General features: G+C 44.9%; 1 protein-coding gene across 1 annotated transcript in view; it reads left to right on the forward strand.

The window, feature by feature from the left end:
• Positions 1-1,023: 1,023 nt before the first annotated feature.
• STAG3 (STAG3 cohesin complex component) overlaps positions 1,024-27,606 on the forward strand; it is a gene marked incomplete at its 5' end in the record, with an annotated part of 227,684 nt that continues 201,101 nt past the window's right edge. The window contains 4 exons of the mRNA XM_082256553.1: positions 1,024-1,199; positions 7,109-7,217; positions 16,314-16,394; positions 22,999-23,095. Coding sequence (XP_082112679.1) covers positions 1,024-1,199; positions 7,109-7,217; positions 16,314-16,394; positions 22,999-23,095 — 463 coding nt within the window. The remainder of the gene's footprint in view (positions 1,200-7,108; positions 7,218-16,313; positions 16,395-22,998; positions 23,096-27,606) is intronic.

The following is a 27,606-nucleotide window of genomic DNA, read 5'->3' on the forward strand; positions in this document are numbered from 1 at the left end:
GCAATAAGCGTATTTTGATTGGTTTGCGCAAAAGTTATCACAAATACAAACTAGGGAAAAGATTTATGTAATTTTTATTTATTTATTTTTTACTGGTAATGGCGGCGATCTGTGATTTTTAGCGGGACTGCGACATTGCGGCGGACAGATCGAACCCCTAACTGACCTTTTTGATACTTTTGGGGGGGGGGGGGGCAGTGACATTACTACAATCAGTGCTAGAAATATGTACTGTTACTGTAATAATGACACTGGCAGGGAAGGGGTTAACCCTGTGGGTGATCAACGGGTTAAATGTAAGCCTAGGGGAGTGTTTACTAACTGTGGGGGGAGGGGCTTGTGAAATGACCATAGAGACCAGTGATCCATAGAGACCTGTGATCCTATATAGAAGGATCACAGACGCTCTGTGATCATTAAGAGATAAGAACGGTTGGCTGTGTTTACAAGAGCTGACCGTTCTTCTCTCTCTCTCTCTGCGGGGAGCAATCATGGGTGGCTGGCGGCAATCGGTGCCACCAGCCCCGTGCATCGGCAGCCTAGTGGCTGGCGGCATCGGCTGCCTAGTGGGGGGTGGCAGCACCACGCGCGCGACCGATGTGGTCCACAGGAGGAGCGGGCTGCCTGCCTCAGTAAAACTGCGACGGCCGGTCCGGAACTGATTAATAAACAGTTGCGCAAATATCATTGCAAATTTTTGTTTCACATGATCACCTTTTTATTATACAGTGCCTCTGCTTGCAGAAAATATTTAATGTTCTGGGGGTTTATGTAAATTTTAGATTTTGTTTCATGTATGCGACAATAAGAAAAAAAAAATTGCTCTGGAGCAAAACTTGTGTTTTTTTTATCAAGTTGTTATGGGTAAATTCTGCTTTAAGAAAGATTGGGTGTACCCGAAGCATTGGATGATCCTCCGTTTTTCAATGTTTACAATTGCCACACGGTAATATGTTTTGAGGATTTTCATTCTAGCATTAAGATGGTCCTATTTGTCTCTCTTACAGTTCCATTGCTGCAGGAATGTCATCTTTGCGCTTTTCCGGCTCTTCTTTGGATACTCCATCACACCTGTCAAGCAGCTCGTCCTCTCCTTCACTGGTTCGCAGGATCCGCTCACAAGGCTCGTCCGTGAGTTCTAGCTCACCTCATGCAGAAGGCAGAGAACTCGAGGTGGAGGAGGAGCCAGAAGAAAATCTGTAAGCAGTTTGTATACTTCCAGCAGCCCCCCATATTTATGGAGGCACACAGGCGTGATAAAATAATCCCGATCTATGCTGAATTTTTGTGGCAGAAGCTAACAGAAAAATCCAGCGTTAAAATGCTCATTTTGGAGCATAAACTCCATTTAATAATGCATTTAGCCTCGGTTTACACTGCGGCGGCTTCAGAGTTGTGCGACTTTGATCCCAACATTCCAGCCAGATTTCACTACGGCTTGCATACGACTTCTTTAACCACTTAAGCCCCCGGAATATTTTACCCCCTTCCTGACCAGGTGTTTTTTTGCGTTTTTTTTGTTTTTTTTTACTGCGTGACTTTAACGGACAATTGCGCGGTCGTGCGACACTGTACCGAAACAAATTTGACGTCCTTTTTTTCCTACAAACAGAGCTTTCTTTTAGTGGTATTTGATCACCTCTGCGATTTTTTTTTGATCATGCGCTATAAACAAAAAAAGAGCTTCAATTTTTCAAAAATAACTATTTTTCACATTTTTTTATATGAAATTCCCCCCCAAAAAAATGTAAAAATCAAAATTTTTTAACATTTTCGGCCAATTTGTTTTCTGCTACATATGTTTGGTAAAAAAAAATTGCAAAAAGCGTATTTTGATTGGTTTGCGCAAAAGTTATCGCGTTTACTAACAAAGGGAAAGATTTTTGTTGTTTTTTTTTTATGAGTAATGGCGGCGATCTGCATTTTTTTTTTGCGGGACTGCGACATTACGGCGGACAGATCGGACCCTTGACTGACATTTTTGACACTTTTGGGGTTACCAGTGACATTACTACAGTAATCAGTGCTATACATATGCACTGTTACTGTAATAATGACACTGGCAGGGAAGGGGTTATCTTTTTTTTGAGAGGGAGGGGTGGTGTGTGTCCCTAGGGGCGTGATTCTAACTGTGATTGGCTGTGGCTTGAGGTGTAGGAACAGTGATCAACGGTCCTACATAATAGAACCGTATGATCGCTGTTTCTACACAGGGGAGAATGACAGGCGGCTTGTTTACATCAGCCGCCTGCCTTTCTCCCTCTGCACCGACGATCGGCGGACATCGGGTCTGCCGGTCACACTCGCAGGGGGGTCCGTGATTCCGGGGGCGCGAGCTCGCTCCCTAGACCCTCACAGGCTAGCGACGTAGTACTACGTTGCTTTGCCTGTGAGGGGCTGACCGCCGCAGTAAATAGTCGTGTGGCGGTCGGCAAGTGGTTAACAGAAGTCAATGCAAGTCGTGCTGAAGTCACACCAACAGGAGTGCAATAACGATAAAAAATCCAGAAATAGCGCTAGGACATAAGAGACATATAGCAACAGTGATGAATATGGGTCCAATGAATGGGTCTTGAGCTGCTAGCACAACGTCCTATTGGTAGAGGATACAATCAAATTAAACAGCAGCGCTCAGGGTGTATATTCCTAACAGTCCTCCAGTGAGATATATATGAACACTGTGAAAAGGAATCGATGGATCCACCACCAAGATAACTAAAACATGCAGCCTCTTACCAGATGATACTGGATCAGATAGCAGTCAGAAAAAGCATTTGTCAATCGCTTGGACATTGGATCCGATCACTCAATCCACATAGGTATAGATTCCAAGGCACATACGTGGAGAAATAACAGAGCGATCATTGCGTAGACATCTTTAAAAATATTTATTAAACCAGTAAAAACTGCACACAGGATACTCACACTTTCTCCAATACAACAAGCATATAAAAATGGCAAGGAAGTGGTGTAAATTAGTTTTAAGTAAAAAACATGGCCGACCTCCAATGGCATGTATAACGCCAGCGTCATGTGGTTAGGCTTCTGCCGACGCGTTTCGTCATAGCTGACATCATCAGTAGTGCAGGAACCTTTTTCTAAGTCTGAGCAACTTGAGTCGCACTGAATAGAACTGTTCCATTGCAGTTAATGGGACGTGACTTGTAATGTGACTTTGAATCTCTCAAACACATACACAATATTCCCCACATACACATTCAAGAAAACGGCTGTTCTGTGATGCTGGGTGCTGTAATGACCACAGACTGGAAACCGTGGATAATCAAAATGAAGAAATGTCATCAGCACACCAAGGATTCCTTGAAAGGGTCCAAAGCTTTATTCTGTGGTCACATGATAAATATACAGCAACGTTTCTGAGCCACGCAGGGCCCCTTAGTCAGGCACGTGACCACGGAATCAAGCTTTTGACCTTTACGAGGAATCCTTGGTGTGCTGATGACATTTCCTCACTTTGAATCTCTCAAGTTGCATGACAAGTCGCAGCAGTGCGAACCAGGTCTTAGAGGCGTATACTTCTACTTGCCGTAATATTAATTTATTCTAGCTACTAAAATGAATATACACATTTCCAGCAATATTAGGCCAATGAGCTCCTCTCCAAATGAAGGTTTGAAGCATTTCTCAGCCTTTTTTTTTTTTTTTTTATTGTCCTGAACGCTGATCAAAAACACAGATCTAAATACCACAATGTGCATGGCACACAAAGGGGGAGATTTACTAAATCTGTTCCAGCTGTGCATAGTAACCAATCAGCTTCTTCAGCTTATTCAATTAGGCTTTAACAATAAGGCTACATTTACACTTGTGCGACTTCAAAGTCGTGCAATTTCCATTGGGACTTTCATGCAACTTTGGATGGGCGCGACTTGGAGGTGACTGACTGTTGGCTTTGACGGTTGCACAACTGTTACATTAATTAGGGTGCAAATTTCATTTGACTTTTCAGAGTTTACATTGCAGTCTATGGCACTGAAGTTACATGAAAGTCGCATCAGAGTAGTGCAGGAACTTTTTTAAAGTTGCTGCAACTTTAAGTCACATAGATTTGAACGGCTTCTGTTGAAATACATTGGCTGCGACTTGTCATGCGACTTTGTGTCCAAATTCACATGGCAAGTGGCACAAGTGTGAATGGAGCCTTAGCTCTGGTTCACACTTATACAATGCGGGAAACACAGCGACTCCTGTGCATTGCCTGCATCGCATTGTGATTGCACAGCGCCCATGCAATCTGCTGCAGGTGTCAATGTTATCTTAACGATACCCCGAAACAAATTGCAAAACGCAGTGCGATTGCCATAATCGTATTGCATGGCTGTGAACACCCATGCGATTCAGGTGCAGGGGGGAAAAAGGGTCCATCACCATTTTGGTGCAGATGCGATTTCAGCCATACAAAATGTACAGATGTGCACAGGAATGTGATGCGATTCCTGTGCGATCACATGCGGTAATAAAAAAGGTGTATCTCTACGCTGTGGTGGGGCGGCAGCTGACACCGATAAGTAATATAACAAACTTATCCTTAAGAAAAAGGCTTCTGCACACATAGAATGCATTAAAAAGTAAAAAACCCTGAACTGTTAGAACAACTAAACCACTTTAAATTTGGAAGCTGATTGGCTGCAATGCACAGTTGCATCAGATTCTGTGTGCACCAGTTTTAGTAGGGTTGCATCGGTACTGGTATCTGTATCAGTGCTGATACTAAGCATTTGCTTAGATACTTTATATCCAGATACATGCGCTGACATCTTGCACTTAGATGGCGCTGCTCTTTCTTTTTGCTAAGTTTTCATAAATCTCCCCCATTGGCTGAAATAGAGCTGCGTTTAGGGGGAAGTTAAAAAAATATTTTGTGTCTGTGTGCATGAGGTTTGTTCATAATATATATATTATCTTAAAAAAGTAAGTTATTTTTTGTAACACTGAAGAAATGACACTTTGCTACAATGTAAAGTAGTGAGTGTACAGCTTGTATAACAGTGTAAATTGGCTGCCCCCTAAAAATAACTCAACACACAGCCAATAATGTCTAAACCGCTGGCAAAAAAAGTGAGTACACCCCTAAGTAGAAATGTCCAAATTGGGCCCAAAGTGTAAATATTTTGTGTGACCACCATTATTTTCCAGCACTGCCTTAACCCTCTTGGGCATGGCGTTCACCAGAGCTTCACAGGCTGATACTGGAGTCCTCTTCCACTCCTCCATGACAACATCACGAACCTGGTAGATGGTGGGGACCTTGAGCTCCTCCACCTTCTTTTTTTAGGATGTCCCACAGATGCTCAACAGGGTTTAGGTCTGGAGACGTGCTTGGCCAGTCCATCACCCTTACCCTCTGCTTCTTTAGCAAGGCAGTGGTCATCTTGGAGGTATGTTTGGGGTCATTATCATGTTGGAATTCTGCCCTGCGGCCCAGTCTCTGAAGGGAGGGGATCATGCTCTGTTTCAGTATGTCACAGTACATGTTAGCATTCATGGTTCCCTTAATGAACTGTAGCTCCCCAGTGCCGGCAGCATTTATGCAGCCCCCGACCATGACACTCCTACCACAATGCTTGACTGTAGGCAAGACACACTTGTCTTTCTACTCCTCACCTGGTTGCTGCCACACATGCTTGACACCATCTGAACCATATACGTTTATCTTGGTCTCATCAGACCACAGGACATGGTTCCAGTAATCCATGTCCTTAGTCTGCTTGTCTTCAGCAAACTATTTGTGGGCTTCTTGTGCATCATCTTTAGAAGAGGCTTCCTTCTGGGACGACAGTCATGCAGACCAATTTGATGCAGTGTGCGGAGGATGGTCTGAGCACTGACAGGCTGACCCCCCCCCACCCCTTTAACCTCTGCAGCAATGCTGGCAGCACTCATCTGTCTATTTCCCAAAGACAACCTCTGGATATGACGCTGAGCATGTGCACTCTTTGGTCGACCACGGCGAGGCATGTTCTGAGTGGAACCTTTCCTGTTAAACCGCTGTATGGTCTTGGCCACCGTGCTGCAGCTCAGTTTCAGGATCTTGGCAATCTTCTTAGAGCTTATGCCATCTTTATGTAGAGCAACCATTCTTTTTTTCAGATCCTCAGAGATCTTTTCCATTAGGTGCCATACTCAACTTCCAGTGACCAGTATGAGAGAGTGAGAGCGAAACACCAAATTTAACAAACCTGCTCCCCATTTACACCTGAGACCTTGTAAATTTAACGAGTAGCATTACACTGGGGAGGGAAAATGGCTAATTGGGCCCAATTTGGACACTGTCACTTAGGGGTGTACTCACTTTTGTTGTCAGCGGTTTAGACATTAATGGCTGTGTGTTATTTTGAGGGTACACTAAATTTACACTGTTATACAAGCTGTACACTCCCTACTTTACATTGTAGCAAAGTGTCATTTCTTCAGTGTTGTCACATTAAAATATATAGTAAAATATTTACAAAAATGTGAGGGGTGTACTCTTGTGAGATACCGTGCGTGCGTGTGTGTATATGTATATGTATATATATATATGTATATATATATGTATATGTGTGTGTAATTTTTTTTTGTCTTCAGAATCACTTTAAATAGTATGCTTGGACCAAGCTGGTCTAAACAAACTATTTTCTTCAGTAATACATGCAGGGGCTGTCAGCGCTGTATGAACTGTCCATATAGTAAACAGAGCTGTGTTCCCGCAGCGGGACAGGGACTTCCATCCCGTTCCCACTAAAAAAATCGGGTTGTGTTGAGTGCTGTTCAGCCATTCACAGGAAGATTTGTATTAATGCATATGAGTTTTACGTTGATTGGCTGAGGTGGAGATTGTGACATCATCTGCCTGCCTCTCCATCTTCGCCAATCAAAGGAAGCCTTGTATTCCAATGTGTATTTTAACTAATGTTGTATTTGTTTGCCAACATCTAGTCCCCTCGTAGGCAGTAGTATAACCTAAAAGTAATGACTTCCCTAGTCTCCGTTCGCTCTAAGAAAATGATTTTACTGGGAGATTAAAGTCCTATTGTTTTCATATGGGATATATAAATGTCATTCTTGCTTTCTGTGTTCGTTCTTTAATCATGTGAATTTAATTTAGTGATTTGGACAGTCTGGAAGAGTTTTCTGATGATGATGGGAGTGACTTTGAAGACTCTCTAAAGAAGAAGCACAGAAGACCTAGCAGGGATTTTATTAAACTCACCCAAGTAAGTTGCATGACATTTTTCTACGGCTTATGACTACAGCGTGTTCACAGCGGTAAAATCCAAATAAAGTCCAAATCATTTGGTGGAGGGAGGGGGATTATGGTGTGGGGTTGTTTTTCAGGGGTTGGGTTTGGCCCCTTAGTTCCAGTGAAGGGAACTCTTAAGGCGTCAGCATACCAAGACATTTTGGACAATTTCTTGCTCCCAACTTTGTGGGAACAGTTTGGGGATGGCACCTTCCTGTTCCAACATGACTGTTTGTTAGCTTACCATTTTTTAGTACCTGCTAATGACAATGCACAAATTGTGCGAGGTGTCTGCATTCAGAATAAAATTACTCAAGGTACCATTTTCACTTGGTGGATGTTTGACTCTTAAATCCTTTATACTGTCAATGCAGAAAAAAGTGTTCTGTATTCAGCAACCTGTATGACACTTAAAGTAGAGCGCCACCCAAAAGGGGAAGATCTGCTTGTTTGCTTCCTCCGCTGCCACGTTTAGCATCTTTCGGGAGGTGGGGGGGGGGAGCAGGTACCTGTCCCCTGGAAGTTAGGCCCCCCTCCTCCCTTCCCCACCTCCAGGCCATTTACAAAGCGCAGTAATGAACCAACTGTGAAGCTGCAAGCTGCACTGCCTGGTTCCCTTACATGGAATGGTGGCAGCAGCACCTGAGAGCGGATTAAATAATCAGCTGGGGTGCTGACACGGGGGGGGGGGGGGGTACCCGGAACAGGTATGTCTTCTTCTAATATTAACAGTAAGCGTGTAGTTGGACTACACGGGGATGAGAGAGGACCAGAGCGGCGCACCTACAAAATTGCGATCCGGCTGGAGACAACCTTTAAAGACTCCACCGCAGCCATAACAAAAGAACTAAGGCACAAGGACCTCCTTGAAAAGGACCGGTTTTATTTATACCGGAACCAAATTAGCCATTAAGTGAAACTGGGCCACATATATGAAACCGCATAGGCTCCCGTTGTGCTAAAGAGGGAGTCACCTCAACATACAAGGATTTAAAGAAAACAATATAAATGGTGACTAGCAACCTTGAAAAAGGCCCCCTCTAAAAAGGGCCGAAACGCGTAGGATATAGGAGACATCTCTGATCAAAGCAACCCAAGCTTACCAGCAGGGAATGACAGAGATACACCCCTAAAAAGTCACCATTTACCACGTGTCACTATCCTCCAACTATTACACACCTTCACAAGGGTCTATAACCCTTTTCACGCTACTGTACTTCACTGTACTTATGTTTTTAAGGATTAAATATTATTTTATTATTATTAGCGATTTTGCTTGAACTTTATCGTATCTTCATACCTGCCTTAAAAGTCCCACTTTTCATTGGCCTGAGGTACCAAAAAACTGACACAATATTCAACCAGGGACGACGGCAAACCCGACTATACATAGGGCTATAGAGATCAAAAAACCCTTTCTACTGAGCATGTGCAGAGCAGGGTGAGACAGTGTATTACAGGATTTTAAACAGTATAGACACTTATTTTTAATGTTTTACATAAATATACCTTCAAAAGAGGCCAGCCTGAAGTGATCTAGCAGGACCTCATTTTCTGACTAAAGTTCAATGTTAACTACTTCCATACCGGGCCAATTCTGGCATTCCACTCCTACATGTAAAATCTTGATCTTCATAACCATTGGGTTATACTGCCCCCCTACAGCAGTAGGACACTAGGTAGAAAAAAAGTCTGGCTACACCTATGGGCAGTCCCAGGGGGTATACTCCCTCTCTCTGCTATAGGTACTCAGCAGAGTATGGACCTAGTTCCTTGCTGGGATCTTTGGTCCTGGCAATTATTTTCTTTTTAGATAGAAGTTTTTTACCTGGGTTTTTCCTGTGAGATCTACAATCAACTGCCGGACTGGGCGACGGGCTAGATAATCTAGATCCAGTAGTCCCCCCCAATCTAGCCAGTGAGCGCATTCAGACTTTGTCTCCGCGCTAGGTCGGCCACGACATAGCCCCACCGGATGGGGGCTGGCCTGCGAGTTAACCTCCTTGCAAGGGCGCATACGACCGGGTCACAGCGTTCCTCCTGGTCGACAGCCCCCTATTTAGATGGCAAGGAGTTCTGTTTGTACCTGGTGGGGGCTTCTGCCTGGGCGCCTCGTTCTGCCTACGCCAGCCCTTGAGCAACCGCGGCCATTTTGCGGTGGTTTGCTATTGAAAATAGCGGCAGCCATGACAGTGGAGCCCTGTGAGTGGCAATTTCAGCAGGGGGGTGCTGGATGGAGTGCAGATTATCCTGGTGGCTGCAGGTGCCTGTTTCTGCTGGGTGGGGAGTCTCTTTCTCTCTGCTGAGGATCATTGGGTGGTGCTGCCAGTGCGCTGGGGGTTGTCCGTTTGCAGTGTTTTACACTTTTTGTGGAGTCCCCCTGGTGACTTTTGGAGCGTATCTCCTCAACTGATCCCCTCTCTGAGGCTGCAGGGCTCTCCGGGTTCCAACCATCTATCGATGCATTGACGGCAGTTGTGGAGTCCTTTGTGTCCCGGGTGGAGGTGGCTTTCGAGGGACGGGCTAGCAAAAAGCGTCCCCCGCCTTCCCCTGCCTCATCTGTCTCATGAGATCCTGAATCTGATTTGGCCGCCACGCAAGTAGGTCACCCTGCTGGGTCTGCGACCATGCGCCCGGAATCCTCCGATAGTGAGGATGATTCCTCTACATCTGCAAGCGCGCACGAAAAGGCGCTGGTGGAAGCACTGATTGTATCTGTGCGTTAGACTTTGAAGATGGAGGACGAAGCAGTGACGGAGGCGCAGGTTCCCTTTGGCCCTCACAAGGCACCCAGAGCGAAAAAGGTGTTTCCTTTCCCCTCCTATTTTGCCATAATGGTCGCTAAAGAGTGGGGGCGACCAAAGCGTCCCCTTTGGGTCCCTAAGCGATTTACTAGGCGATAGCCCTATGAGGAGTCCCTTATTAAGAAGTGGACTGTTCCACCGGTGGTGGACCCTCCGGTTTCCAGATTGATGAACAAGGCAACCATGGTTCCGGTTGAAGAATCCCCGGCCTTTAAGGATCCAGTTGACAGGAAGGCGGAGGCGGACCCACAATATGTACACTCTGGCTGGAACCAAATGAACCTGGTCTGGCAAGCCAAGAGCGGGCTTCTCCAGACCCGCAGACAAGGCTCCTTCTGCATAAAGGTGCGCCCTCACCCGTATCGGGGGTGGGGGGGACATCTTCTCTGGTTTTCGGACCCGTGGACTTCCCTGGTACAAGACAAGTGGGTTCACAAAGTCATTCGGTCTGGCTACAAGATCGAGTTTCGCTCTTGCCCCCCGGCAAGGCTCTTTCCTTCCAACTTGCGCTTGTCCCTGGACCACTTACAGGGTCTGTTTGGGGCGGTACAAGACCTGTTACTTCAAGGGGTGATTGTCCCGGTTCCGACTTCGAAACGTTTTCAGGGTTTTGTAACTCAAACCTGTTTACAGTTCCCAGGAAGGTAAGGCACGTCCAATCCTGGACCTCAAGGCGCTGAACTGCTTTGTGCGGGTGCAGAAGTTCAGGATAGTCCATTCGCACAGTGGTGGCATCCCTGAATCAGGGGGATTTTCTTGCCTCTATCGACATCAAGGATGCTTGCCTTCACATTCCAATATGTGTCAGTCACAGCGCTTCCTACGTTTTGCCGTGGGAGAGGAGCATCATCAGTTTGTGGCATTACTCTTGCAAAAGTGTTGACACTGGGGCTAGCATTGCTATACCAAAGGGGGATCGTGGTACTAGGCTACTTGGACAACCTCCTTCTGCGAGCGGTGTCTCCTACTGCTCTTGTGCAAAACCTAGAAATCCCCATACAAACTCTGTAGGAGTGTGGCTGGATTCTGAATTTTCTGAAGTCTGCTCTGGTTCCGTCCACAAAGCTGGACTATCTGGGTCTGACTCTGGACTCGGCCTTGGCCGGAGTGCTCCTTCCTCTGGAAAAAGTCCAGAAATTGCAGACCGCAATTCATCTTCTGTTGTCCAGCAGATGGTCTTCCCTCCAGACTTGCATGCGGGTGCTGGGCCTGATGGTGTCTACCTTCGAAGCGGTTCCATTTGCACAGTTCCATATGAGGTCCCTGCAAAGGGAGATTCTGACCAAATGGGACAAGACTCCGCAGTCTCTGGACAATCGGATCCGGCTGAGTCGGGGAACGAAGGAGTCCCTGATATGGTGGCTTCATTCTCCGGCGCTTCGGCTGGGAGAATCCTTCCTTCCTCCCCTTGTATTGGACAGTGGTCACCAAGGATGCCAACCTATCCAGCTGGGGAGGCGTCCTCGGGCAAATATTCTGCTCAGAGGCCCTGAACAGTGAAAGAGTCCAGACTACCGATCAATGTCTTGGAACTCTGAGCGATCAGACTGTGCCTGGACCATTGGATGGATCGTCTTCAGGGATGTCCAGTGCGTTTTCAATCGGACAATGCCATGGCTTATGTCAATCACCAAGGGGGCACAAGATATATCCTGGCGGCTCTGGAGGTAGCTGCCATTCTAAGGTGGGCAGAACGGTTAGTTCCTGCCCACTCCGCCAACCACTTGCCAGTTTTCCCGGGAATGTGTTTTACCTCAGTGGGCAGGTGTTGGACCAAGGGGAGTGGTCCCTTCATCCTTAGGTGTTTCATCAGTTGTGTCTCCAGGGGGGCAACCCCAAGGTGGATCTGTTGGCATCTTGGCTCAACAGAAGGGTGCAGAGGTTTGTGGCTCGGTCAAGGGATCCTCTGGCAGACGCCATAAACGCGCTGGTGGCCTTCCCTCCTCTCAAGCTTCTGCCAAGACTTCTACGCAGGATCGAGGCAGGAGGGATTCCGGTCATCTTAGTGGCTTTAGACTGGCCTCACCAGGCTTGGAATGCCGACCTGGTGCGGCTGGTCGCCAATGTTCCTTGGAAGCTTCTTCTCATGGCGGAACTGCTGTCCCAAAGAATAATCTTCCATCCTGCTTTGGTCGCCAGCTTTGACGGCCTGGCTGTTGGTGTTGGTGCTGATGGATAGAGGTTTGTCTGAGTCAGTGATTCCAACGCTGTTAAAAGCTAGGAAATCCTCTTCTAGGAAGATCTGCCATTGTACATAGAAAGCGTATATTGCGTGGTGTGAGTCTCCTGGGGTTTACCCTTGCTCTTTTTCGGTGGCTCGGATCTTGACCTTCCTTTAACGGGGGGTGGAGCAGAAACTGGCCTTGAGTATTATCAAGGGCCAGGTGTCGGCCTTAGCGGTTTTCTTTCAACAGCCCTTGGCCACACACTCCCTGGTGGGTACTTTTCTTCAGGGAGCTCAGCACATGGTTCCTCCAGTGCGGTCTCCATTACTGCTTTGGGACCCTTAATTTGGTGCTCTAAGTCCTCTAGAAGCTTCCTTTTGAGAATCGTCAGGAGATTCCCCTGCTTATACTGTCCCAGAAGGTGGCCTTTTTGGTGGCTATCACCTCTGCGTGCACGGTGTCAGAATTGGCGGCATTATCCTGGCAATCACCTTACTTAGTGATTCACAGAGATGAGGTGGTTCTTCTCCCCTGTCCGTCGTTCCTTCCAAAGGTGGTCTCTGGTTTTCGTTTGAATGAAGTCATTGTGTTGCCTTCCCTGTGTCCCAGGCCATACCATCTGAAGGAAATTGCTTTGCATGCCTTGGATGTGGACCGGGCAATTGGGGTGTACCTGGCAGCTATGGAGTATTTTAGGAAATCAGACTCACTATTTGTGCTTCACGGATGGGCCTCAAAAAGGGCTGTTCGATTCCTCTGCAACCATTTCCAGATGGATTAGACAGACGGTGGTTCAGGCCTATTCCATCAAGGGTCAAGTTCCTCCTTTCCCTTTCAAGGCACATTCTACTCGGCGCTCAGTGCCTCCTGGGCCTTCCTTCATCAGACGACAGTGTCGCAGGTTTGCAAGGCGGTCAGTGGTTGTTGATGCACACTTTCACAAAGTTCTATAAAGTGGATGTGTTGGCATCTGCGGATGCTTCCTTTGGCCGCAAGGTTTTGCAGGCTGGTGGTTAGAGGACCTGGTTCTCTTTGAAGGTGTATTGTTTTTTCAGGTGGGCTCCAGTTGTTTTGGTAAGTTCCTGTTTACCTGGTTGGCTATTGTTAGCCTTGGGAATTTATTTTTCGCTGTTTCCCACCCCTCATGTTTAATACTGCTTTGGGACACCCCAATGGTTATGAAGATCAAGAGCTGTGTCCGTCAGTGAATGAAAGAGAAAATAGGATTTTTGACTTACCTTAAAATCCATGTGTCTGATGTTCATAGATGGACACAGCACCCACCCCTCTGTGGAGTTGTAATTCTTCTGACACTGCTTGTAACAAAACTGAGTACCTATAGCAGAGAGAGGGAGTATACCCCCTGGGACTGCCCATAGGTGTAACCAGACTTTTTTTCTGCCTAGTGTCCTCCTCCTGTAGGGGACAGTATAACCCAATGGCTATGAAGATCAAGAGCTGTGTCTGTCAATGAACACCAGAGAAATGGATTTTACGTGAAGTCAAAAATCCTATTTTTTTTGCTAGAAAATTACTCAGAACCCCCAAACATTATGTTGTGTTTGTTTTTTTTTGTTTTTTTAGGCAGAAACCCTAGGGAATAAAATGGCAGTCATTGCAACTTTTTATGTCATGCAGTATTTGCGCAGTGATTTTTCAAAAGCGTTTTTCTTTTTTTTTTTTTTTTTTTTTTGGATAAAAAAAAGTTTCATGAAAAAAACAAAACACTAAAGTTAACAAAAAAATTGGGCTAATGTGAAAGATGATGTTACACCGAGTAAATAGATATCTAACATGTCCCGCTTTAAAATTGCGAATGCTTGTGGAGGAATGGCGCCAAACTTCGGTACTTAAAAAAACATGGGTAACGCTTTAGAATTTTTTACAGGTTACCTGTCTAGAGTTACAGAGGAGGTCTAGTGCTGGAATTGTTGCGCTCTCTCTAACGTTTGCGGTGATACCGTGTGGATTGAACGTCGTTTACATATGTGGGCGCATCTACGCATGTGTTCACTTCTGCGTGTGAGCACGTGGTATCGGGGGCACTTTAAATTTTTTTAATTGTTTATTTTATTTTCACACTTTCCCTTATTTTTTTTGGGGATCACTTTCATTCCTATTACAAGGAATGTAAACATGCCTTGTAATAGGAATAGTGCATGACAGTTCCTCTTTATGAAGAGATCTGGGGTCAATAGGACCTCAGATCTCTCCTACAGGCTGGAAAGCCTGAGATAAAAAAAAAAAAAAAAAAAAAAAAAACTATCTTGGCTATCCAGCTTAGATCACAGCAGTATTTACAACTGCAAGCTGGGCGTGACTTCATAACGTCACACCTGGGCCTTTGAGAGTCATAGAGACTAGGGCTGCACGATATTGGAAAAAGTACATTGCGATATTTTTATTTCCAACGATATATATTGCGATATTGAGAGGAAATCATGGAAGTACTGCAGCAGGGCAGCCTTCTTCTGATTGTAATTGCAGATTGCACCATACAGCCAGGGCAGGGCAGTGTTAATGTTATTGTAGGGATTGACAGTGACAGTCAGTGTGGATTAGGCACAGTCGGGACTCAGTGGTGGCAGGAGGTATAAGAACACAAGCCTGACATGACATCTGTCCACGGTGTACTGAACTACTCAGTGAACTGACTCTTCACTCTGAACTGTTACAAATTTACAAGTTTGTATCCAGTTCTTCAGTGTCAGTGAGCTAGGAGCCGCTGATTGGTTACAGGGAGGAGCTGAGCTCCTTACTCTAGGATCATATTACCATCAGCTGGAGAACTAAGCTAGCTGCTGGCAGGCAGACTGAACGTGTGGGACGGATGTTGGCTCTGTTTTGCTACAAAGACTGTGAGTCATCCCGACTTCTCCCTGCCTAATGCCTATGCCTTACATCGTTATCTTCAGCGATGTGACAATCGTCCACGCCCACAGCACGATAGTCGATATCACATCGACTATCGTTCAGCCCTAATAGAGACTGCCGGGGACCATCTAGTCCTCGGTATTCTCTATGATGTACTTCCGCCGCCGCTGGATTCCTTCTCCTGCTTGCTGATCACACAGGGGAGCCGGTAGAAGCACCGGAGGGCAGCGGGAGGGGGGGGGGGACATGCCATCCCATCCCATCCCGCCACCTGTAACTGGCTGAACAGCCGCTATGATTGTTCTTATGGTGAAGAGAATCGCCGGCTAAAATAAAATATCTGATGCCTGCAGCTGCACCCATCATTCAGATATCCCCACTCAAAGCCCAGGATGTCATATGACCTCCAGCAGTATGGAAGTGGTTAGAGCAAATCTTATTGCTTTTTCCGGTTTAGGCAAAGCAGAGGTTTTTGTTAAAATGTCAATCAAACGGCTGAATACACAGTTGAAACCCTGCCAAAGTATTTGTAATTCTGTGCAGCATTTTTGATGCAGGTAGAACCAGGTCATCAATCTTCAGAGATGGTTCACACTGGAATGCACCTATTATGTTTGCCAGCCCATTTGGCTAAAAAACTCAGGCAAAGAGCAGTGCAACACTCATATTTTTTATATCTCTTTGAAGCAAATGTGGCTGCAAATGCACTGCATTTGTGAGATGCATTTGAGGTGCCATTAACAAATTATTGGCATCCACGCACATCTTGAAAGGGCGGCAGTTTCATGTGTGGTGCACGAATTGTGGTTTAAACGGGCCTTCACTGCAGGGAAACCGTCTATCAGAACATTTGCACTGTAGCAGAACCTGACTGGCCCTGAGTGTGTTGACCTTGCCTCTACACAGTCTGTTTATGCAGAGGACCTTTTAAAAAAATGCTGATATCAAGTTTGTGCTGCCTGGTGTTCAGCTTTAATGTGGATATCAGTTGCCACTTTGTCTGACAGCAATAGTAAAGGCTCACAAAGTTAGGATCCAGCTGTAGATGGGAAGTCCTCTTGGCGATGTGGTTTCTGGGCTTTGTCCTGCTCTGTGTATGTGTGGGAAGCCCTGTGGAGGAGATACACTTGGACGGAGGTTAATTCTTACTTTTAGTTTCAGCTTTACACCATTCGTGTCTTTCATCTTTTGCCTGGCATCCTTTTAACTTTTTGTTTTTCCCATAAGGCCTCTAAAAGAATTAGAAGAGATGAGAGTGCTGCAAGAGACCTGTTTGAAGCCATCAGAGGAGGCAAGAGCGCCATTCAGGTGAGAATCTGTTCAGTGCTGCTGTCTTTTAAACCGTATTTATTGGCTCAATAACTCCTTTTTTTTTTTTTTTCATTTTTAGTCATTTTTTGTTTTTGTTAGAAAAAAAATAAAAAGCCCAGGCATGATTAAATACCACCAAAAGAAAGCTCTAGTTGTGTGAACAAAGTGATATACTTTTTAGTTTGCGCGATCATTCAACACTGCACCCAATCATCATTCAAAGCACAACAGCACTGAAAGCTAAAAATTGGCCTGGGCAAGAAGGGTGTGAAAGTGCCTGGTATGGAAGTGGTTAAAGTGAAGCTGTAGCCCGGCTATCGATGTCTATTTATTGATGAGTATTTCGATATTTTTTAGTAGGCTTTAAATGAGTTTCAGAGCAATACTAAGGGTCCTTTCACACTGTTCGTTCTGTGGACGGACTCCGTTCTGCTCAGCGGGGGATCGATCCGCCGATCCCCACTGCGCAGGCGGATGACAGCTCTATCTCCGCTCTGTGTGCGGAGAGGGAGCTGTCAGATCCCCGCTGTCCTCTGTGGGGAAATCGGATGAGAAGGGACCGCCTGTCTGTTCTTATCCGATCCGCCAGACGGATGGAAACCCTATTTTTGACAGACCGGATTGGATGGCAGCGGGTGTCAGCGGACATGTCTCCGCTGACATCTGCTGCCCCATAGGGATGCATGGGGGCATCTGATCAGGTCCACCTGAAAAACTGACAGGAGGATCTGATCGGATCGTTAGTGTGAAAGGGGCCTATCTCTGTAGTTGCAGGCACTGTGGAGCAATGTATCCAGTGCAAAAGCTCTGTAGTCATTCAAGTCCTTTTTCTAAGCAGCTCTGCTCACCCTGCTCTCCTTCACAACAGTGAGTTATTAGCTCAACTGAATGCAGCTTTTGCATGTGTTAGCAAGACATACATATCATTGAAACTAATGACTGTACCTTGTTTTTATTTAGGATACATTGGGGTGGCTTTACTAAACAGTAGAGTTCAAAATCTGGTGCAGCTCTGCATAGGAACCACTCTTTGTTTACATTAACCACTTAAGCCCCGGAGGATTTGGCTGCTAAAGGACCAGGGGTTTTTTTGCGATTTTTTACTGCGTGACTTTAACGGACAATTGCGCGGTCGTGCGACGTTGTACCTAAACGAATTTGACGTCCTTTTTTTCCCACAAACAGAGCTTTCTTTTGGTGGTATTTGATCACCTGTGCGATTTTTTTGATCACGCGCTATAAACAAAAAAAGAGCGTAAATTTTGCAAAAATAACAATATTTTTCACATTTTTTTATATGAAATTCCCCCAAAAAAAAAGTAAAAATCAAAATTTTTTAACATTTTTCGGCCAATTTGTTTTATGCTACCTATGTTTGATAAAAAAAATCGCAAAAAGCGTATTTTGATTGGTTTGCGCAAAAGTTATCGCGTTTACTAACAAAGGGAAAGATTTTTGTCATTTTTGGTGTTTTTTTTTTAACGCGTAATGGCGGCGATCTACGATTTTTTTTTCGGTACTGCGACATTGCGGCGTACAGATCGGACCCTTGACTGACATTTTTGACACTTTTGGGGGTACCAGTGACATTACTGCAGTAATCAGTGCTATACATATGCACTGTTACTGCAAAAATGACACTGGCAGGGAAGGGGTTAACTTTATTGGACAGGGAGGGGTTAAGTGTGTCCTAGGGGCGTGCTTTCTACTGTGCAGGGACATTCCTATTGGTGTAAAAGCAAAGATCAACCGTTCTACATAGTAGAACGGTCAGATCTTCACTTTTACACAGGGAGAACTGACAGGCAGCTTGTTTACACAAGCCGCTCTGTCTTTCTCCCTTCACAGGAGCGATCGCAGTGTGACTGGCGGACATCGAGTCCGCCGGTCACACGCACTGACTTGCCTGTGAACGAGCCTCGGCGGGCGCGCGCCCGCCCGCGATAGGCTCGCAAGTCAGTGACAGGCGAGTGACGTACCGATACGTCACTCTGCCTGGCCGGGGCTGACCGCCGCAGTATATAGTCGTGCGGCGGTCGGCAACCGGTTAAACTGTTACTAAACCCACAACAGTAAAAGCAGCCTGTATAATTCAGTAAAGCATGCTTGTTATACTCCCTGTGGGATTTAAGGGGTTAATCCTCTGCATTGAGTTAAAAGGCTGCTTGATCCTGTATGCACAGATCCTCCTCCTCTTCCACTGATTACAAAACCTGTCTGGATAAGACGGAGCCTTTGGAGTAAGGCTGCACATGCTCAGTTTGGTTTGTATTGCTAGAGAGGTTTTTTTTTTTTTTTTTCTTGGGAGAGTGCATGTGATCAGCACAGGGCCAATTGGCACTGTACAGACAGAGGGTCAGGAGCCCTGCAGCCTCATAGGACAGCTCAGTGCAGCATGAAAACTCCTCCTACAAGCCAGCAACTGATAGAAATCACAAGACTGCTATATATTGCTGATGAGAAAAGGTATTTAGCTGTTTATATTTACTAAAATAATTACATTTCCATGTTCTGTGCAGTGTGGGAGACCAGATATAGTGACTGCAGGCTCCTGGATTTAGTAACACTTTAAAGAGAAGGCTGCCAGGTCACTGCTAAAAGAGGGGGTTGCTGACTTGCAACGCTTCAAAAGCCAAAGCTGATAGGCGGCAGAGATTAACATTTTGGTTAAAGAAAAAAATGAAGAGAAAATGATAGCAAAAAAAAAAGTTCAGACTTTTCTTAGCAGAGCTCCTAGAAGACAAGCGATAAACTGAGCCTTGCTGGTAGTAGAGGGGTTATCCCTGGCCTGGCCTACATTTTTCTGATGTCCAATCCTCCTGTAGCCAACAATATAACCAGAAGGAGAAAGCTTCTGAGCCACTGAAAAAATATTTTATGGTAATCACAATCCTAAATGTGTAGCCATTTTTCTTTCTGTTTTCGTGTGTCTTTCATGCTGCATACATTTTCTGAAAACAAAGAGAAAGCTGCAGTTTGAAAGTTGGTTAACCACAAGCCACAAAAATGTATAGATGGAAAGTGTAGTATTGAATAGAACAGTAGAGAATTTTCCTTGCTGTTTATGTGCAGTTTGGTTTCTATCCAAGGTAAACTTCAACATTATGGGGTATGTTTTAACCCTTTCCCACTCGCCCAGGCGTCCCTATAAACAGTTCTGAATGCCCAGGGAGGGGGAGGATCGGCGATCATGATCAGAAGCCCGCAGCTACTGATCTTTAGTCAGGTCTGAAAGCTTTTTTGACAACTCGGTCTTTGTGCTGGGATTGCGCAGTGTGCGTGCTTCCAGCACATAAACATTGGCTGCCCTGTGATGCATATGTGCAGCGTGTAAGTGTTTAAAACCCACCCTTTTGTGCATATATGTTAGATGGCCGTAAAGCAGTGAATGCCACATTCACTGCAGATTAGTATTCCTGATGCATGTGTTTTTAAATTACCTGCTGTGAATATTTAATGAATTAGACATTTACAGGCGGTCCCCTGGTTACGAACAAGATGGGGTCTGTAGGTTTCTTCTTTAGGCCCCTTTCACACATGCGGTCCCTTCAGTTCATCAGTTCAGTCACGTCAAAATGTATCAGTTTTCCGTCCGTTTTCCGTCCGTTTTCCGTCCGTTTTCCGTCCGTTTTCCGTCCGTTTTCCGTCCGTTTTCCGTCCGTTTTCCGTCCATTCTTCATCCATTTTACGTCAGTTGTTATTCGTTTTTCGTCAGTTGACGTCCGTTTTTCATCCATTGTCGTCCGTTTTTCATCCATTGTTGTCCGTTTTTCATCCATTGTCGTCCGTTCTCCATCCGGTTCTCCATCCGTTCTCCATCCGTTCTTCATCCATTTTTAATCCGTTTTACGTCAGTTGTTGTTCGTTTTTCGTCAGTTGTCGTCTGTTTTTCATCCATTGTCGTCCGTTTTTCATCCGTTGTCGTCCGTTTTTCATCCGTTGTCCGTCCGTTTTTCTTTCGTTGTCGTCCGTTTTTCTTTCGTTGTCGTCCGTTGTCATCCGTTTTTCATCCGATCCGTTCTTTTGACGGATGAAAAATAGGGCATTCATCTGTTCAAAAAAAACGGACATTGACGGAAGCGGATGAAAAGGGATGTTAACGGATGATCATCCGTTGTCATCCATTTTTACATAGAGATACATTGATGTCCGTTTTTCATCCGTCAACGGATGGACGAAAAACAGACAAACGGACAACATGTGTGAAAGGGGCCTTAGTCGAATTTGTTTGTAAGTCGGAACAGTTACATTTTTTTTAAGTTTAGCTCCAGCCAAAAGAATACATTTTTTACGTTTTTTTGGATAGCATAGGGAAGGGTTAACACCCCTGTACCATTTGTTTTTCTGTCTGTACCCCTGTTCAGAAGATTTCACCTCACTTTCTGTCCCTATGCATTTTGAAAATTTTGGGTTGTTGTGGAAACAAGGATTGGTGATTAAAGCTTCAGTGGAGACACCTTTTCCCATGAGAACTCTTACTGGAGTAAATTTCCCTTCCTAAGGCGAGATTTCTCCTCGCTTCCTGTTGTCTTTCTCCGTTGGTAAGTAGGAGTCTTTTGTAAGTCGGATGTTTGTAACCCAGGGACCGCCTGTACTGCTTTGAAAATATGCCTCTATCTGTATGTTGCCCTTTTACAGAGAGTGATCACTCTGATAGCCAGTCACAGGCTTTTTCCAGCGATCATGTATAAAGAAGGAGCCAGTCCTTCTGTACGAGTCCTGAAGCTGTGGGTGCCGGCTTGATCTCCATTCTGGGAGCGTGATATGGAGTGTGCTTCCAGCACAAATACAGAAGTGCACATATTGAGCATCTTCAATGAATACCCAGGCTGCATATATGTCTGAGGCAGTCTGCTATGGGTAAAAGTGGTTCTAAAGCCTTAGGCTGCATTCACACTTGAGCGTAGCGTTTTTACCGCGATTTTACCGCGATTTTTACCGCGATTTTTTCAGGCGTTTTTCATTGACATCTATCAAAAACGCTGGTAATCAGCCCAAAAAGAAGCTCATGTACTTTTTTCAGCTACAGGCGTTTTGCAAAACGCTCAGATGTGAACAGGGGCCATTTAAATTAATCGGGTTTTACTTGTTGGGTGTTTTGGAAGCGTTTCTTTTGAGCGTTTTTGGAGCTGAAAACGCCCAGGTGTGAATGGAGCCTTAAGGTTTTTACCTTCATTCATTCTATGCATTAAGGTAAAGAAACCTATTGCAGAGGATCCCCCAGCACCACATTATACGTACCTGAGCCTGATCTCATTCCAGGGCTTGTGCACGAGGGCATCGGCTCTCCTGACTCTGTCCCTCCCCACAGGGCAGATTGAGAGCAGTGGGAGCCATTGACTCCTGCTTTTTTCAATTGAATCCTATGACGAGGGGGGCGGGGCTGAGCTCTGCTGTCTGTTTCAATAGACACAGACCATGCAGCTCGGGGGCGAGTTTGCTCGAGTACCCCCATAGAAAGTGGCTTGCTATGGGGGCACTCAGTGGAGGACCCGAGAAGGGGAAGATCGGGGCTGTTCTGTGCAAAACCATTGCACAGGGTGGGTAAGTATAACATTATTATTGGCTATCAATATAGAGTTTTTACTTGGTGAACAGCAGCTGCATTTCTGATATTCAATTTTTTTATATTATCATTGTTATTTTTACACTTAGCGTGGGTTTAATAATTAGTTAGATATTATTATTATTATTATATAGGCTTCATTTAGTGCCAACAGTTTACACAGTGCTTTACAACATAAGGGCAGACTGTACAGTTACAATACAATTTAATACAGTAGGAATCAGAGGGCCCGGCTCGTTAGAGCTTTCAAGTTTTTATAATTTTTTTTCTTTAACAGAAAAGTTTTATCGATATAAAACAAGTCAAATACAACCATCAAGGTACATTATCCAAAAACAAACCAGTATAAATACTTCTCATGTGCACAAAATTTGGTATTGTATGTAAGCGTCAGGAGCTAACACAGTATATCATATAAAAGTGTCAAACGTGAGCAAAACCAAGTCCCAAACCCACGGTTACTCGGGGTCCCCCAGGGAGGAGCGGGGCTGGAGGGCCAGGACAAGGGGTGCCACAACAGTGTGTGCCCCATTCCCCCAGGGGAGTCCATAATAGCACATTGCCCAGAAAACATAAAGTAGAAGATCAACATCCTCGCCACCAAGGTAAGCCCCGGAAATCTAAATCGGCAGAGACCTGGCCCCAAGCCACGGATCCCATATCTTCCCAAACTTTTGGGGGCATTACAACATGTTTATAATTTTAATTAAAAAATAAAGGAAGCTTCAGCGCCGGTTCACATTGCAGCGACGCTACTTCGCACCGCGACCTCCGAGGAGCGGCCGCCACGGACTTCATAACATTGAAGTCTATGGCGGTCGCCTCCGGGTGGCCCCAAAGAAGCTCCGGACCCTTTTTCTAGGTCGGAGCGACTTGTGTCGCTCCTATTAGAACGGGTCCGCAGCTTCCCTATGGGAGGCGACCTGTGAGGCGACCAGGTCGCCTCACAGGACGCCCTAGTGTGAACCGGCACTTAATAGCACTTTCTACTGCTGATTTCTCACTGTGGGATTTTTGTATTATTTCTTGGTGCAGGTTCTTGTTGATGATTGGTTGGACAGTTATAAGAAAGACCGAGCGGCTGCTCTCCTGGAATTGATCAATTTTCTAATACAGGCTTGTGGGTGTAAAGGTGAGGTTGTGTTTATATCACAGAGACATCTTGTTTTTCAGTTGTATAGCTGGCTGATAGGAGAGAATTGTGCTACGATTTACAGTCTCCCATTTATTGGCTGCCTAATCGTCAAATTCCTGCACTACAGTTATTCTATTGTTAACCACTTAGCGACACCCTGTAGCAGTTTTACTGCTACAGGGCGGCAGCTGTGCGCAGGATGACGTGTGTGTGTATATATATATATATATATATATATATATACGTGATCCTACACTTCTGGGTAGGGGGCATAATTGAGTGCTGCTGGCAGGTCGCTTCCACTGTGATTACACACAGCGGGAGCAGATCGGCAGATACTGCAGATTCGATGTCCGTCGGCATCTGCTGATCCTTGACATGTAAACAAGGCAGATCGCCGTTCTGAGAGGGAGGAAGGCATAGATCCTGTGTCTTTGCAAAGCAGGGACTATAATCCATGTCTCCCCCTAGTAAAAGCACCTACCACAGTTTAGTCAAACACTGGCTAGGCACACAGTTAACCCTTTGAAAGCCACTTATGTTAACCCCTTCTCAGCCAGTATCATTAGTACAGTGGCACTTTTTTCTTTTTTAGCACTGATCATGGGTATATACTGGTAACAAATGATGGATATAAAGTGCAATAGTGTTGAATATAATAATAATAAATAAATAAAAATTTGATCAATTAATACAATTCCTATAGGTCATCAATTCACAGTGAGTATAAAGTGCAACAGTGTTGGATATATCGGGTACAAGACATTAAAATCATGCAGGCAATAGCGTTGGTGGTCAGCGGTGCGGGCTGCACATTCTCCTCACGGAGCTGGCTTCCGGCTTCTGGTTTGCGTTCCACCAACGTAAACGTAACGACGCCATGCGTTCCAAGCTGACACGTTTCGTCACTTCCGGTGACGTCCTCAGCTCTGAGGACGTCACCGGAAGTGACGAAACGCGTCAGCTTGGAACGCATAGCGTCGTTACATTTACATTGGTGGAACGCAAACCGGAAGCCAGCTCTGTGAGGAGAACGTGCAGCCCGCACCGCTGACCACCAACGCTATTGCCTGCATGATTTTAATGTCTTGTTCCCGATATATGGGTAAATAAACTACCTATAATACTACACTATTTGGAGCATTCTTTCTCCCCCTCTATTGGACCGGATTATATATATTGGAACCCAGAGGAGTTGTTGCCAGCCCACGGGATACCGTCCAGAGGGGACCCATCGAGCCCAGGGGGCTTACAAAGTTTGTTTGGTCCTGGTGCCGTATGGCATTCAGGACCCATTACATTCGGTAAGTGACCCAACTTATTTCCTACTTGGGATTGGATACCGCTGAGACTATATCAATCAAGCCTGAGCACGAGCACTTTCTGAATATTTAATAATCACTCTCACCAAGGACTTTTTTATATATATTTTTTTATATAATTATCTGAGCACTCAAAGTCACTGTTGTATTTAAATGTAATGTTGTGAAATATTCCATTTTATCCAACACTGTTGCACTTTATACTCACTGTGAATTGATGACCTATAGGAATTTTATTAATTGATCAAATTTTAATTTATTTATTATTATTATATTCAACACTATTGCACTTTATATCCATCATTTGTTACCAGTATATACATTTATTTATCACCACAGCAAGCGCTGTATTTGGCTTTTTAGACCAATCACTTGCAACTATTCCACTTTCATACAGCAGCTGCTATTATATTCACTTATTTATTTAATTAATATTGTTTAGTAAACTACACTATTTACCATCTCACCCTTTCCCAGAGGCGCGTGGAAATATACAAAGTATATTTATTTTTTACTGATCATGGGTGTCACTGGTTCCCAAAAGGTGTCAGAATGTCCACCCCAATATCGCAGTCTATATGTCGCTGATCACTGCCAGTGCCAGCAACAACATTTTTTTTTTTTTTTTTAACCTCCTGCCATCCGCGCTATAGCCTATATACGGCTGCAGCGCGGACTCGAATTTTCGGGAGGCCGTTTTTGAACGGCCTCCCAGTGACACGCCCCCCGCGCGCTCCCGCGAGCGCGCATCGGGGAGAATCTGTGTCGGCCGTGTCCCTTGGACACAGCCGATCACAGATCGTGGTGAATGGCCAATCACAGCGGCCATTCACCACGTGATCAAGCCGTCCAATGAGAGATGATCATATATGTAAACATATGAGATCATCTCTCATCGCCGGCGCTCCTTCCTCACACAGAGCCTGTGTGTGAGGAAGGAGGGAGAGCTGCACAGCGCCGGGGACACAGAAAAAAGTAATCAGGGCACTGATGACCAGTGCCCTGATTACTAGAGGTACACCAAACACACCTTCAATGCCCACAGTGCCCACCATCAGTGCACACAATCAGTGCCCATAGTGCTGCCAGTCAGTGCCCATAAGTGCCTGCTCATCTAGGCACTGATGAGCACTGACTGGCAGCACTATGGGCACTGAGTGTGGGCACTGATGGTGCCGCCCATCAGTGCCCATCAGTGCCGCCCGCCAGTGCCCATCAGTGCCCATCAGTGCCGCCCGCCAGTGCCCATCAGTGCCGCTCATCAGTGCCACCTCTCAGTGCCCGTCAGTGCCACCTCTCAGTGCCAAGCAGTGCCACCTCTTAGTGCCCAGCAGTGCCACCTCTCAGTGCCCAGCAGTGCCGCCTATCAGTGCTCATTAGTGCCACCTATCAGTGCTCATCAGTGCGGCATATTAGTACCTCCTCATTAGTGCCACCTCAGCAGTGCCCATAAGTGCCACCTCATCAGTGCCCATCAGTGCCGCCTCATCAGCGCACATCAGTGAAGGAGAAAAATTTATTTATTTTCAAAATTTACTCGCAAAAAATAAGAAAAACTTTTTTTTTTTCAAAATTTTCTGTCTTTTTTTCTTTTTTTTTGTAAAAAATAAAAAACCCAGAGATGATGAAATGCCACCAAAAGAAAGTTCTATTTGTGTGATAAAAATTTTATATGGGTACAGTGTAGCATGACCGCGCAATTGTCATTCAAAGTGTGAGAGCGCTGAAAGCTAAAAATTGGTCTGGATGGGAAGGGGGTTTAAGTGCACAGAAGGCAAGTAGTTAATAAATAAAAATATCCTATAGTTTGTAGATGTTATAACCGGTTTATTGGGATTTTTTTTTAACCAAAAATATGTAGCAAAATACATATTGGCCTAAATTTTCTAAAGAAATTTAAATCATTAAATTTTTTTATTGGATGTGTTTAATAACAAAAAGTAAAAAAAAAAAAAAAAAAAAAAAAAAGGTATTTTTTTTTTTTTTCAGAATTGTTGGTCTTTTTTGTTCAAAGCGCAAAAAAAAAAAAAAATGCAGAGGTGATCAAATACCACCGAAAAAAAAGGACATACATTTTATTTGGGTAGTGTTGCAAGATCGCACAATTGTCAGTTAAAGTAATGCAGTGCCTTATTGGAAAAAAATGGCCTGGTCATAAAGGGGGGGGGGGTAAATCTTCCAGAGGTCGTGGTTAAAGAGTCAGTCCACCCAACACTGATATTTTAGAGTTGTACCTATGAAGTGTTTCAAATTTATGTATGGAAATGTTTATACGAGTATCTGCATCAATGGCACTTAGTCTTCAGTGCCTTGAAAAAGTTTTCATACTTTCCACATTTTTTCATGTTACAACCAAAAATGTAAATGTATTTTATTGGGATTTTATGTGATAAACCAACACAAAGTGGCACATAATTGTGAAGTGGAAGGAAAATGATAAATTAAATGGATTTCAAAATTATTTACAAATAAATCTGTGAAAAGTGTGGCGTGCATTTGTATTCAGCCCCCGGAGTCAATACTTTGTAGAACCACCTTTCCCTGTAATTACAGCTGCAAGTCTTTTTGGGGATGTCTCTACCAGCTTTGCACATCTAGAGAGGGACATTTTTGCCCATTCGTCTTTGCAAAATATCTCAAGCTCTGTCAGATTGGATGGAGAGGGTCTGTGAACAGCATATTTCAAGTTTTGCCACAGATTCTCAGTTGGATTTAGGTCTGGACTTTGACTGGGCCATTCTAACACATGAATATGCTTTGATCCAAACCATTCCATTGTAGCTCTGGCTGTATGTTTAGGGTCGTTGTCCTGCTGGAAGATGAACCTCTGGGCCCCAGTCTCAAGTCTTTTGCAGTCTCTTTTAATAGGTTTTCTTCTAAGATTGCCCTGTATTTGTCTCCATCCATTTTTCCCATCACCTCGAACAAGCTTCCCTATCCCTGCTGAAGAAAAGAATCCCACAACATGATGCTCCCACCACCATCATGGTGGGGATGGTGTGTTCAGGGTGATGTGCAGTGTTAGTTTTCTGCCACACATAGCGTTTTACTTTTAGGGCAAAAAGTTCAATTTTGGTCTCATCTGACCAGAGCACCTTCTTCCCCATGTTTGCTGTGTCCCCCACATGGCTTCTCACAAACTGCAAACAGGATGTCTTATGGCTTTCTTTCACCAATGGTTTTCTT

Source organism: Pelophylax lessonae (assembly GCF_965119305.1).
Source record: "Pelophylax lessonae genome assembly, chromosome: 4".
Classification (NCBI taxonomy): Eukaryota; Metazoa; Chordata; class Amphibia; order Anura; family Ranidae; genus Pelophylax; species Pelophylax lessonae.